Source organism: Pseudophryne corroboree, chromosome 6 (genome assembly GCF_028390025.1).
Source record: "Pseudophryne corroboree isolate aPseCor3 chromosome 6, aPseCor3.hap2, whole genome shotgun sequence".
Taxonomy (NCBI): Eukaryota; Metazoa; Chordata; class Amphibia; order Anura; family Myobatrachidae; genus Pseudophryne; species Pseudophryne corroboree.
The window spans coordinates 837882516-837895364 of NC_086449.1; the positions used below are offsets into that span (position 1 = coordinate 837882516).

At 46.9% G+C, this 12849-nt stretch overlaps 1 protein-coding gene across 3 annotated transcripts in view; it reads right to left on the reverse strand.

Moving 5' to 3' along the window:
• Positions 1–12849, reverse strand: part of LOC134933876 (solute carrier organic anion transporter family member 1C1-like) — a 135103-nt gene that overhangs the window by 25331 nt on the left and 96923 nt on the right. For all 3 annotated transcript variants that reach the window (XM_063929417.1, XM_063929415.1, XM_063929416.1), the window contains exons 9-11: positions 5340–5504; positions 4582–4777; positions 2556–2721 (exon numbers count right to left, since the gene is read on the reverse strand). In XM_063929417.1, the coding sequence (XP_063785487.1) occupies positions 2556–2721; positions 4582–4777; positions 5340–5504 (527 nt within the window). The remainder of the gene's footprint in view (positions 1–2555; positions 2722–4581; positions 4778–5339; positions 5505–12849) is intronic.

Here is a 12849-nt window from a genome sequence, read left to right on the forward strand (position 1 = left end):
CGTGAAGTCAGTTCAGACACTGCCAGCCTGAGTCAGGTCATTCCCCTCATCAGGCTTTTGCAGAAGAAGCTGGAGGCATTTAAGGAGGAGCTAACACGGAGCGATTCCGCTAGGCATGTGGGACTTGTGGATGCAGCCCTTAATTCGCTTAACAAGGATTCACGGGTGGTCAATCTGTTGAAATCAGAGCACTACATTTTGGCCACCGTGCTCGATCCTAGATTTAAAGCCTACCTTGGATCTCTCTTTCCGGCAGACACAGGTCTGCTGGGGTTGAAAGACCTGCTGGTGACAAAATTGTCAAGTCAAGCGGAACGCGACCTGTCAACATCTCCTCCTTCACATTCTCCCGCAACTGGGGGTGCGAGGAAAAGGCTCAGAATTCCGAGCCCACCCGCTGGCGGTGATGCAGGGCAGTCTGGAGCGACTGCTGATGCTGACATCTGGTCCGGACTGAAGGACCTGACAACGATTACGGACATGTCGTCTACTGTCACTGCATATGATTCTCTCAACATTGATAGAATGGTGGAGGATTATATGAGTGACCGCATCCAAGTAGGCACGTCACACAGTCCGTACTTATACTGGCAGGAAAAAGAGGCAATTTGGAGGCCCTTGCACAAACTGGCTTTATTCTACCTAAGTTGCCCTCCCACAAGTGTGTACTCCGAAAGAGTGTTTAGTGCCGCCGCTCACCTTGTCAGCAATCGGCGTACGAGGTTACATCCAGAAAATGTGGAGAAGATGATGTTCATTAAAATGAATTATAATCAATTCCTCCGCGGAGACATTGACCAGCAGCAATTGCCTCCACAAAGTACACAGGGAGCTGAGATGGTGGATTCCAGTGGGGACGAATTGATAATCTGTGAGGAGGGGGATGTACACGGTGATATATCGGAAGGTGAAGATGAGGTGGACATCTTGCCTCTGTAGAGCCAGTTTGTGCAAGGAGAGATTAATTGCTTCTTTTTTGGGGGGGGTCCAAACCAACCCGTCATATCAGTCACAGTCGTGTGGCAGACCCTGTCACTGAAATGATGGGTTGGTTAAAGTGTGCATGTCCTGTTTTGTTTATACAACATAAGGGTGGGTGGGAGGGCCCAAGGATAATTCCATCTTGCACCTCTTTTTTCTTTTCTTTTTCTTTGCATCATGTGCTGATTGGGGAGGGTTTTTTGGAAGGGACATCCTGCGTGACACTGCAGTGCCACTCCTAGATGGGCCCGGTGTTTGTGTCGGCCACTAGGGTCGCTAATCTTACTCACACAGCTACCTCATTGCGCCTCTTTTTTTCTTTGCGTCATGTGCTGTTTGGGGAGGGTTTTTTGGAAGGGCCATCCTGCGTGACACTGCAGTGCCACTCCTAGATGGGCCCGGTGTTTGTGTCGGCCACTAGGGTCGCTAATCTTACTCACACAGCTACCTCATTGCGCCTCTTTTTTTCTTTGCGTCATGTGCTGTTTGGGGAGGGTTTTTTGGAAGGGACATCCTGCGTGACACTGCAGTGCCACTCCTAGATGGGCCCGGTGTTTGTGTCGGCCACTAGGGTCGCTTATCTTACTCACACAGCGACCTCGGTGCAAATTTTAGGACTAAAAATAATATTGTGAGGTGTGAGGTATTCAGAATAGACTGAAAATGAGTGTAAATTATGGTTTTTGAGGTTAATAATACTTTGGGATCAAAATGACCCCCAAATTCTATGATTTAAGCTGTTTTTTAGTGTTTTTGGAAAAAAACACCCGAATCCAAAACACACCCGAATCCGACAAAAATAATTCGGTGAGGTTTTGCCAAAACGCGTTCGAACCCAAAACACGGCCGCGGAACCGAACCCAAAACCAAAACACAAAACCCGAAAAATTTCAGGCGCTCATCTCTAGGCCCAAACCAACCAGACATTTCAGCCACAGTCGTGTGGCAGACCCTGTGGCTGAAATGATGGGTTTGTTAAAGTGTGCATGTCCTGTTTATACAACATAAGGGTGGGTGGGAGGGCCCAAGGACAATTCCATCTTGCACCTCTTTTTTTATTTTTATTTATCTTTGCATCATGTGATGTTTAGGGCTAACTTTTTTAAGTGCCATCCTGTCTGACACTGCAGTGCCACTCCTAGATGGGCCAGGTGTTTGTGCCGCCCACTTGGGTCACTTAGCTTAGTCATCCAGCGACCTCGGTGCAAATTTTAGGACTAAAAATGATATTGTGAGGTGTGAGGTGTTTAAAATAGACTGGAAATTAGTGGAAATTGTGGTTATTGAGGTTAATAATCCTATAGGATAAAAATTACCCCCAAATTCTATGATTTAAGCTGTTTTTGAGGGGGTTTTGAAAAAAAACACAGAATCCGACAAAAAAATTTCAGGGAGGTTTTGCCAAAACGCGTCCGAATCCAAAACACGGCCGCGGAACGAATCCAAAACCAAAACACAAAACCCTAAAAATTTCCGGTGCACATCTCTAATATATATATGTGACGCATCCACAACACCCTACAGTTCCCACTGTTCTTTCCTAGATCAGAGATAAGTGAGACCGTCAAACTCACCATGTTCTTTCCTTCTCCCGTGGAAGCCCTACACCCGGCCAAACATGCGGACATATAGGTGACGTTATTCTCCCCACACACCGGGTCCCAGCGGCTCGTGGAGCAGCTACAGTTTGAGTTGCAGGAGGCGGATAAGACGTTGTCCTGGAACGTGTTCAGTTTGTTCCTGCAATAAAGCAGAGAAGGTGAGATTGCCCTGTGCCCCAAATATCTGCACATTATACCCTATTCATCCCATATACTGAGATACGTGCAGCATGGCCCATCATATGTACCCGCTGTACACCAGGTATACCTCACTCTAGCTCCAATAGGCTCCAATAAAACTGAGACACCTCCCTAATACAGCGGATATACCTTCAGCTTGTGTGTGGGAATAAAATGCAGAAATGCACATGCATACTGCAATATAGAGAGGGACAGCACCTATCAGTGTCAATCAGCCAATCAGCAGTGGTCTGTTATCAGTCCGTCACATACCACAGGTAATACGGCTTTCTCAGGTGTTGCAGCTGGCATCTGCCCTACATTACAACGCCTCCCCTCCCCCACACAGAGTGGTTTCATGAAACGCTGCGCGCACTGTGCGTCTGCCCCATTGTCACTTGCCATAAGAGCTGATTGGCAGCCCCCTACCCTATTTCTGCAAAGACCCCCTACAGGATGATGCCATAATAAAGACAAGAAAGCAGCATTTTTTATCTAGGATAGCTGTAATCTGCAGAGAGCAGCAGGAGTTACAGGTAAGTACCTGCACATATCTATCTATAGTATGAGGGTATGTCACCCTGTATGGGGGGCAGCAAGTGAGGCGGTATGTCCGGTGACATTGCCACTGGCGACACTGGCAGTATTCGGTGTTAGCTGGATCTGGCACACACCGTACTTACCTTCTGCCATACTGAGCCCATGCCCATTACTGTTATGAGTCACTGCTGCGGATTCTGTTTGTGTTTCTGGCTGTCTCTTAGCAAGTTGGCTACTATGTGTAGCAGCACACCTGTTTGGGAATGCTTTGTTACCTGACTCCAGCCTGTTTGTTGTGAAAGTCAGGATCCTGTGTATGTGCAGCAGCACAGCTGCAGAGAGTTGGTAATTAGGGGATTCTGGCTGTGCTGTGACTCTCATTGGCTCTTGTCTCCTATATATATGTTGTCTGTCTTTCACTCCCTGCTGGTCATAGTTCCTGGTTGTAGCGGGAGCCTTTGTCTCTAGGTTCTAGTTCTAGTTGTGGAATTCTTTGTTTGGTTATTTTGCTGCTGTCCTCTGCAGTATTCCTGTGTTCAGTTCTGTGTCAGTTATGTAATTAGTCTCCTCGTCTTCTTGCTATACTGTCTTGTGTCTCCTTAGTTATCTATCTCTCCTGCATACCCTCAGCACTCCCTATCCCAGTGGCTCTGTCTCTGCATTGTTTTGGTCTAACTTCTCTCTGTGGTGTGTTGTCTGTGTACATACTTTATGTTCTCTCTTCACCCGAAAGCTGTCCAGAGTTTGGGAGAGTTCGGTGTTTAAGCGTGATTTAGGTTGCTCGGGGGTTAAGCTCATACTTCCGCCAGTGGCGTAATTCCAGGTGACATCCCAGTACCGTTAGGCACGTTCCGCCTTATGGGAAAAGCGGCTGTTAAAGGCATGAAGACCTGCTGTTAGGTTCTATGAGTCTCAACCCTGGGTGTAGAAGGGTCACCGCCCAAAAGACCTCCGTGAGCTCGGCCCTCCTTGGAAGGAGAACCATCGCTAGCTGTAACCGCGCACACACTAAGTATATCCTATCTGTAGTACCAGCGATTGTACCAGCGTGCTGATATTACATTTCTGCCTTGTGACATGTTTATTGTATGAATTGCGCAGTGACACGCTTGTACAATCTGGCGGGCAATGTATAATGAGCCAATAGCTGTGCCCCGGGGGCTACACAGGGCTGCAGCGAGGAACCGGTAATGCTTTCCTATCATTCATCATTTCCCTCAGACTGGATGCGATATATTAAACTCTCACTTCTTGTAGAAAATAGAAATCATCGACTTGCCCATTGTATGTGATAGTTATCCCGGCGACGTCATTATTCTCACAGCCAATCATAAAGAGAGACAGAGAGAGGATGAAGGCGGTGAATGATGTCACAAAGGTCATCTTACACGCTGACAGCAACCCGAACTTGTACTTCTTCATAACTAGGCCACCGAGCAGCATCCCCAGAGCTGCCGCAGGCAGGGTGGTGATTCCTGTGGGGGGAAAGGAAGGAAAATCTATCACTTATTGCAGTTACTGGGTGACCCTTTATACAACGATATGCCATAGCTCAGGGTACAGTCTCGGGGACAGTAATTACTGGCGGCAGCCACTTGCCAGGGGAACTATGCAAAGTGCCTTATTAGGCAACTTTATTCTGGACAATATAGCTTGGAGCCCTCAAGAGGTTCTAAACATTACTGATGATCAATAATAACATTTCCCATTTCTGGTCACTTACACTGAAATTTGCATTACTGAGTAATTAATATTCTAATAAATGTTTCTATATGAATGCGCAATCATTTGACTTATATATACAGATGGGTTCACGTTTATCTTGGCCTTTAATAGGATTAATTGAGCAAGGTCAGTCAGACTTAATTCCCTGCTGTAATGACTTAATCCCCTGATGTATTGTTCTCTGTATTATATTGCAGCTGAGAACAATAGATGAAGTGTTTATGTTAATAAATCATGGTGTGCCTAGGCGCAGCAAAGAACTCAAGATAAATGTGGACCCATCTGTATGTTATAATACCGCTGCCCACTTACCGGTGAAGAAGTTGGATTTGGAGATGGACTGGCCGTACTGCTGCTCCATGTATTTGGGTTTGTACGTTATATATCCCAGGAAACTGTTCAGTTGCAGCATATTCAGGCACATCAGCATCACATACAGCCGGTTACTGCCCAGCTTCTTCAGAGCAACGAAAAACCCTGGATGAAGACAATCAATCAATTCCTGCTCTGGTTCCGCTACAACTTTTATATAAGATATATATATATATATATCCTCTCACCACTCGGCGGCACTCCGGACGAATAAATTGGAGACTACAACGTCATCTTGGATAAAATCAACGTTTCAGTGCTCGGCGGCACTTTTATCAAGATTATCAGACATGGGGGTAAATTTACTAAGATTCGTATTTTCCCGTTTCAGGTCAAAGTTCAATCACGAATGACATCGAAAGTGTAAAACTGCAACTTTTTGAATTTGTTACGATGGATTTACTAAGCTGTCGTATTCGGGATTTTCTTTTGTTCCGATGTCGATGTCATTCGTGGTTTTTTTCTCATTTTTACGGCAGTGATTTGCAAAACACTGCAGACTTTTTTTACAATGAATCTCGGCCGGATCTGTGTGATCCGTGCTGGGGTTCATTTTTTTTTTTTTTTGTAATTAACCAGTGTAAAATTAAAAAAAAAATTGCGTGGGGTCCCCCCTCCTAAGCATAACCAGCCTCGGGCTCTTTGAGCCGATCCTGGTTGCAGAAATATGGGGAAAAAATTGACAGGGGTTCCCCCATATTTAAGCAACCAGCATCGGGCTCTGCGCCTGGTCCTGGTTCCAAAAATACGGGGGACAAAAAGAGTAGGGGTCCCCCGTATTTTTAAAACCAGCACCGGGCTCCACTAGCTGGACAGATAATGCCACAGCCGGGAGTCACTTTTATATAGTGCCCTGCGGCCGTGGCATCAAAAATCCAACTAGTCACCCCTGGCCGGGGTACCCTGGGGGAGTGGGGACCCCTTCAATCAAGGGGTCCCCCCCCCCAGCCACCCAAGGGCCAGGGGTGAAGCCCGAGGCTGTCCCCCCCCCCATCCAATGGGCTGCGGATGGGGGGGCTGATAGCCTTTGTTGTAAAAGAAAATATATTGTTTTTAGTAGCAGTACTACAAGTCCCAGCAAGCCTCCCCCGCATGCTGGTACTTGGAGAACCACAAGTACCAGCATGCGGCGGAAAAACGGGCCCGCTGGTACCTGTAGTACTACTACTAAAAAAATACCCAAAAAAACACAAGACACACACACCGTGAAAGTATAATTTTATTACATACATACACACATACATACATACTTACCTTATGTTCCCACGCAGGTCGGTCCTCTTCTCCAGTAGAATCCAAGGGGTACCTGTTGAAAAAATTCTACTCACCAGATCCAAGGTCCCAGGGTCCTCGGAGAAATCCTTTGTAATCCACGTACTTGAAAAAAAAAAAAAAAACGCATACACGAGCCACGAACAGAAAGGGGACCCATGTATGCACATGGGTCACCTTTCTCCGAATGCCAGAAAACCCACTCTGACTTCTGTCTAAGTGGGTTTCTTCAGCCAATCAGGGAGCGCCACGTTGTAGCACTCTCCTGATCGGCTGTGTGCTCCTGTCCTCACTGACAGGCAGCACGCGGCAGTGTTACAATGTAGCGCCTATGCGCTACATTGTAACCAATGATGGGAACTTTCTGCCCTGCGGTTGACCTAAAGTGACGTCACCGCTGAGCAGAAAGTTCCCATCATTGGTTACAATGTAGCGCATAGGCGCTACATTGTAACACTGCCGTGTGCTGCCTGTCATTCAGTACAGGAGCACACAGCCGATCAGGAGAGTGCTACAACGTGGCGCTCCCTGATTGGCTGAGGAAACCCACTTAGACAGAAGTCAGAGTGGGTTTTCTGGCAGTCGGGAAAAGGGGATCCATGTGAAAACATGGGTCCCCTTTTAGTGCGTGGCTCGGGTAAGCGTTTTGTTTTTTTGTTCAAGTACGTGGATTACAAAGGATTTCTCCGAGGACCCTGGGACCCTGGATCTCGTGAGTATAATTTCTTCAACAGGTACCCCTTGGATTCTACTGGAGAAGAGGACCGACCTGCGTGGGAACATAAGGTAAGTATGTATGTGTGTATGTATGTAATAAAATTATACTTTCACGGTGTGTGTGTCTTGTGTTTTTTGGGGCATTTTTTTAGTAGTAGTACTACAGGTACCAGCGGGCCCGTTTTTCCGCCGCATGCTGGTACTTGTGGTTCTCCAAGTACCAGCATGCGGGGGAGGCTTGCTGGGACTTGTAGTACTGCTACTAAAAACAATATCTTTTCTTTGACAACAAAGGCTATCAGCCCCCCCATCCGCAGCCCATTGGATGGGGGGGGACAGCCTCGGGCTTCACCCCTGGCCCTTGGGTGGCTGGGGGGGGGGGGACCCCTTGATTGAAGGGGTCCCCACTCCCCCAGGGTACCCCGGCCAGGGGTGACTAGTTGGATTTTTGATGCCACGGCCGCAGGGCACTATATAAAAGTGACCCCCGGCTGTGGCATTATCTGTCCAGCTAGTGGAGCCCGGTGCTGGTTTTAAAAATACGGGGGACCCCTACTCTTTTTGTCCCCCGTATTTTTGGAACCAGGACCAGGCGCAGAGCCCGATGCTGGTTGCTTAAATATGGGGGAACCCCTGTCAATTTTTACCCCATATTTCTGCAACCAGGATCGGCTCAAAGAGCCCGAGGCTGGTTATGCTTAGGAGGGGGGACCACACGCAATTTTTTTAGTAAAAAAAAGCACTTTCCCACCCCTTCCCACTGATATACATGCACGGATCTCATGGATCCGTGCATGCCTATGTTATCACGAATAAAAAAAAAAGGTCTGTTTTTTTTTAGCACTTTTTTACGAGTTGTAATTTTTCACGGCAGTGTTTGTGTTTTTTTTGCTTTGCACTTCTTAGTAAATGACCGAGATTCATACTTAAACAGCCGCGTTTTGACCGATGGTGTATTCATTCGTGATTTTTTCCTAGGACTTCAAAATATTACGAATGCCCTCATCACTGCCGTGATTATTGCTTAGTAAATTACCGAGATGACACTTTGATGAAAAAACGGCATCTCGGTCAAAATCGGGAGCTTAGTAAATTTACCCCATGCTGTCTGATAATCTTGATAAAAGTGCCGCCGAGCTCTGAAACATTGATTTAATCCAAGATGACGTTGTAGTCTCCAATTTATTCGTCCGGAGTGCCGCCGAGTGGTGAGAGGATATTGTGGGCCGTTGCAATACGGCCGTCACGGAGGGCACCTGGCAAGTTTTGTTCTTGGATAATAAGAGTGCCGAATCTGGTGGATATATATATATATATATATATATATATTACCATGATGTGTTATTATAGCAATTATCGTAACTACTCTTAAATGAAGGGAATGATGATGCTGTATCCTGTATACGGTAATGTAATTATTAGTTACTGTCACTATTATCTGAGTGTGTCAAAGTTTATTGCAAACAATTCCAGTACTATTGCAGGGAAAAGTAATACTGGTTAAATATTACAATATATTAAAATTGAATAAAAACAGAGGTAGAATTATTTGTATCTATTACAGATAATATTCCCGCTATTGGCATAAATGTCAGATATCCAACTCATCGGAACCCATATAAAAGAATTGTGTTTTGTCCATGGGTTCCAATACAGCTTCCTCATAAATGGATGACTTACTTACAATATAGACAGGAGGTATTTGATGGGTATAAGTGGTCTATGTAGTATTATCACTATTGTCTATTTATATGGCGCCACCAAGTGTTCACACAGCAGAAAAGGGACATATACTATGATATAACCAATCCAATATCACTTAACACAGGAGCGATAAGGTAAAAGTCACAGTGAGACATATAGACAAGAAAAGAAGTGACAGATAACATTAGCACGCAGTGACCCTGTGCACTGGGAAAGGATAGAGGTGGCTGTGTGTGATAGTGCAAGGGGCGGACCTGGCCCATGCAGCTTTCAATCCAGGGCAGAGGGGGTATAACTGGGAAGAGATGAGAAGGGAGGACAGAGGTTGTGAGATACATGTGTTTGGAGGGCTGGTAGTCTTTAATGAACAAGAGGGATAGAAAGTCCAACAGGATAGGGTAGTGAGCTCCAGGGGAGGGGAGCAGCACAGAAGAAGTCTTCTATGCAGGAGTGGGAGGAAGTAATCAGCGTTTACACACAATGACAGATGAAGAGTCTAGAAGGCGAGAGAGGGCGTGGGCAGAAGTCAGAGATGTTGGCTGGACGGAGCAGTTAAGAGCTTGGAAAGTGAGGATGAGGAGCATAAACTAAATCTGGTAGGGGAAGGGAAGACAGTGATGGAGAGAAGAAGTTGAAAAGGAGCTGAGCAACTGCATTGCAGATAGAGTGGAGAGCCAGGGAAGTGGAAGACCAGACAGTAGGAGGAAGAAGTAGTCATGGCAGGAGATAAGAATGAGAGATTGGGTGGCCACCATGATGAGGAAGGATATGTTGTGGAGGTGAAATCAGAAGGATTGGGATGAATGTGGGGGTGCAATGAGAGGGAGGAGTTAAAGACATCAATGAATTCTTACGCCTGGCTACACCAGGGATCAAACTTAGAAGAGAGGGACAGAAGAGAAGATGGGAACCGGAAAGGGAGGAAGTCAACAATTTTAGGGGCATATTCCGGATGGTGGAATTGTTGTCTTTCATCTGTACTGTAATTACTATAATGCACTACATATAACCCATTAGCATAGATGGTTGTTGTCTTACAGATGCTCCAGTATTTATGTTCATCACTGGTTAATATAATTTCTACACTTATCTGATGGAGGCAGGGCTTAAAGTGGTCCTGGAGAGGTGGGGGAACTCACCTCCCCCACGACCCTGTGTGCCGAAGGCGCGCGCGCCACAGAAAGGGGTGTGACCTTACAAGGAAGGGGCGTGGCCACACAAAAGTTGCAGTTGGAAAAAAGCGCAGGAGGTGAGTACCCGGGTGGCATGGGGGTTGCCTGGGGTGCACTGTGAGTCACAGTGCACCCCAGGCAACCCCCATGCCACCCGGGTACTCACCTCCTGCGCTTTTTTCCAACTGCAACTTTTGTGTGGCCACGCCCCTTCCTTGTAAGGTCACACCCCTTTCTGACACATGAAACATTATAAACATTAAAGTCTTCATAGTCAGTGGCAGGTGCACTCATACCTTTTTCAGAGGCACTGCCCTAATAGACTTAAGCTGCAGGACACGGACCCCATCCCTGATTAGCAGCTGCTAGGTGGTCACCTCTGATAAGCAGCAGCAGACAGCAGCATCAGTCTTGTCACAAATCCTGCTGGCCGCCGCCGCCGCCTCCTTCACACCTGACGGCAGTGGTGTGTAACGTCACACAGCAGAGGACGTGCCGCCGCGCTGGAAAACTGTGCCACCATGTAATACATTAGTAATCCCACGCCTTGGCTGCCCCTGGCAGGAGAGGGGTGGAGGTGGGACTCCGTGGGAGATGCGGTGTTAGTAGCGGCTGGGGGAGGAGATGCGGTGTGACTGAGTGGCGGCTAGGGGAGGAGATGCGGTGTGACTGAGTGGCGGCTGCGGGAGGAGATGCGGTGTGACTGAGTGGCGGCTGGGGGAGGAGATGCGGTGTGACTGAGTGGCGGCTGGGGGAGGAGATACGGTGTGACTGAGTGGCGGCTGGGGGAGGAGATGTGGTGTGACTGAGTGGCGGCTGGCGGGTGAGATGGGATGTGAGAGGACCGGGCAGGGCTGCTATTGGAAAAAGCGAAGCTGCACTTTGATTGTGCGCCATTCACGGCTCCCAGACCGCCAGCTAATGAGAAGCTGACACTTGGCAGCTTCTCATTGGCCGGCGGTCCGCGAGCCGTGATTGGCTCACGCCCGATTTTAAAAATGCCGCCTCTTCTTTTGATTGGTGCAGCAGCCGGTCCGCGAGCCAGGATTGGCTGGCGGCCGCTGCCACCTTTACAATGCAGTGGGGACCTGATGCTGTGGCCGGACGGAGGCGGAACTGGTTCCGCCTGCCATTAGAGGTGACGGAACGCAGTTCCGCCCCGTTCCGGCCCACTTTAACCACTGGATGGAGGAGTCATCTATCTACAGTATATTTTGAAATGCTGAAGAAAATGGGATTAAATCCCCCTGGAAGGGAAAGACTGTGGGGGCCTCTTGTTGAGAAACAGCATTTAATAGATTCAGACCTGATGTGTTACACAAGAGGGACAGCAGGTGGAGCTGTTGTATATGTGTTATGTGTTTTACAGTCTGTGATGTATGTCTTACACTTGTTTGTTCCTGTATTCTGAAGGTTACATGAAGGAGAGAGATGGAGCATGCAGGATGGCAGCTCATGCACAGATATACTGTTCTGATTATCAGTTTGTGTTATGATCCATTCCAATTTCAATATACAACCAAGTTATACCACTAAGAGCTTTCCGGTGTGTGCCTACTGATTCAAAGATAGCTCAGAGGTCATCCTGACTGCGCTGGTAAAGTACTCTGTAATGACAACAGGTTATGGGCCCAGACACAGACAAGAGGATCCCAGTTACCAGGAGCAAAGGTTACAAGGATCAAGGCACAGGAAACATCTCTGAGAGATCTGCACAGCAACTGAGAGTAAACCCAGCATTATTACTATAGGGGAGTAGCAGACAAACAGAAAGATATGGCAAGTAACACAGATCTTACACTGGCAGTAACCAAGCTGTCTAATGATAACTAGCAACTGTGGAAATGCTGCTGACTAAAGATGATTTGTGGGAAGTTATAAACATAGCAAGACCAAATGTTGATAACCAGGAATGGGACAAGAAGAACAGACAGGCACCTGCAACTATAGGCTTATTAGTTGAAGATGATCAGTTAGTCCATATAAATCAAGAAGACGCTGCAAAGGGCATGTGGGATACACTGCAAAGGGCATGTGGGATACACTGCAAAGGCTACAGAACCAGTTTAAACAGCAAATTATTCCTGCTAAGAAAACTGTACCAAATGAGACTTAGCAAAGGACAGACTATGCAAGAGCATGTAAGTAAAATGCTGGAGATAGTAGCACAGCTCAGATCCATAGGAGAGGATATAAAATGCAGCCACACAGTAGCCATACTTCTGTGCAGTCTACCAGACACATACAGTGCACTGATAAACGCTCTGGAAACAAGACCTGAAACAGAACTCACACTAGACTTTGTGAAAAACAGCCTTATAGATGAACATCAGCGCAGGAAAGAAATCACACAGAATTACATGGACAGTGACACAGAAAAATCTCTCAGAGTTACAGATACTCGGGCGCATAACAAAGAAACCAGAGCATGCTTTAGATGCAAGTAGACAGGACATTTAACAAAGGACTGCTCTATATGGAAAGGAGAACAGGAGAAACTATTTTTAAAAGGATCCAAGCAGAAAGCCAAGACTACACTTACAGACATATGCACAAATAAGTGGAATATCAATTTTAAAGCGACA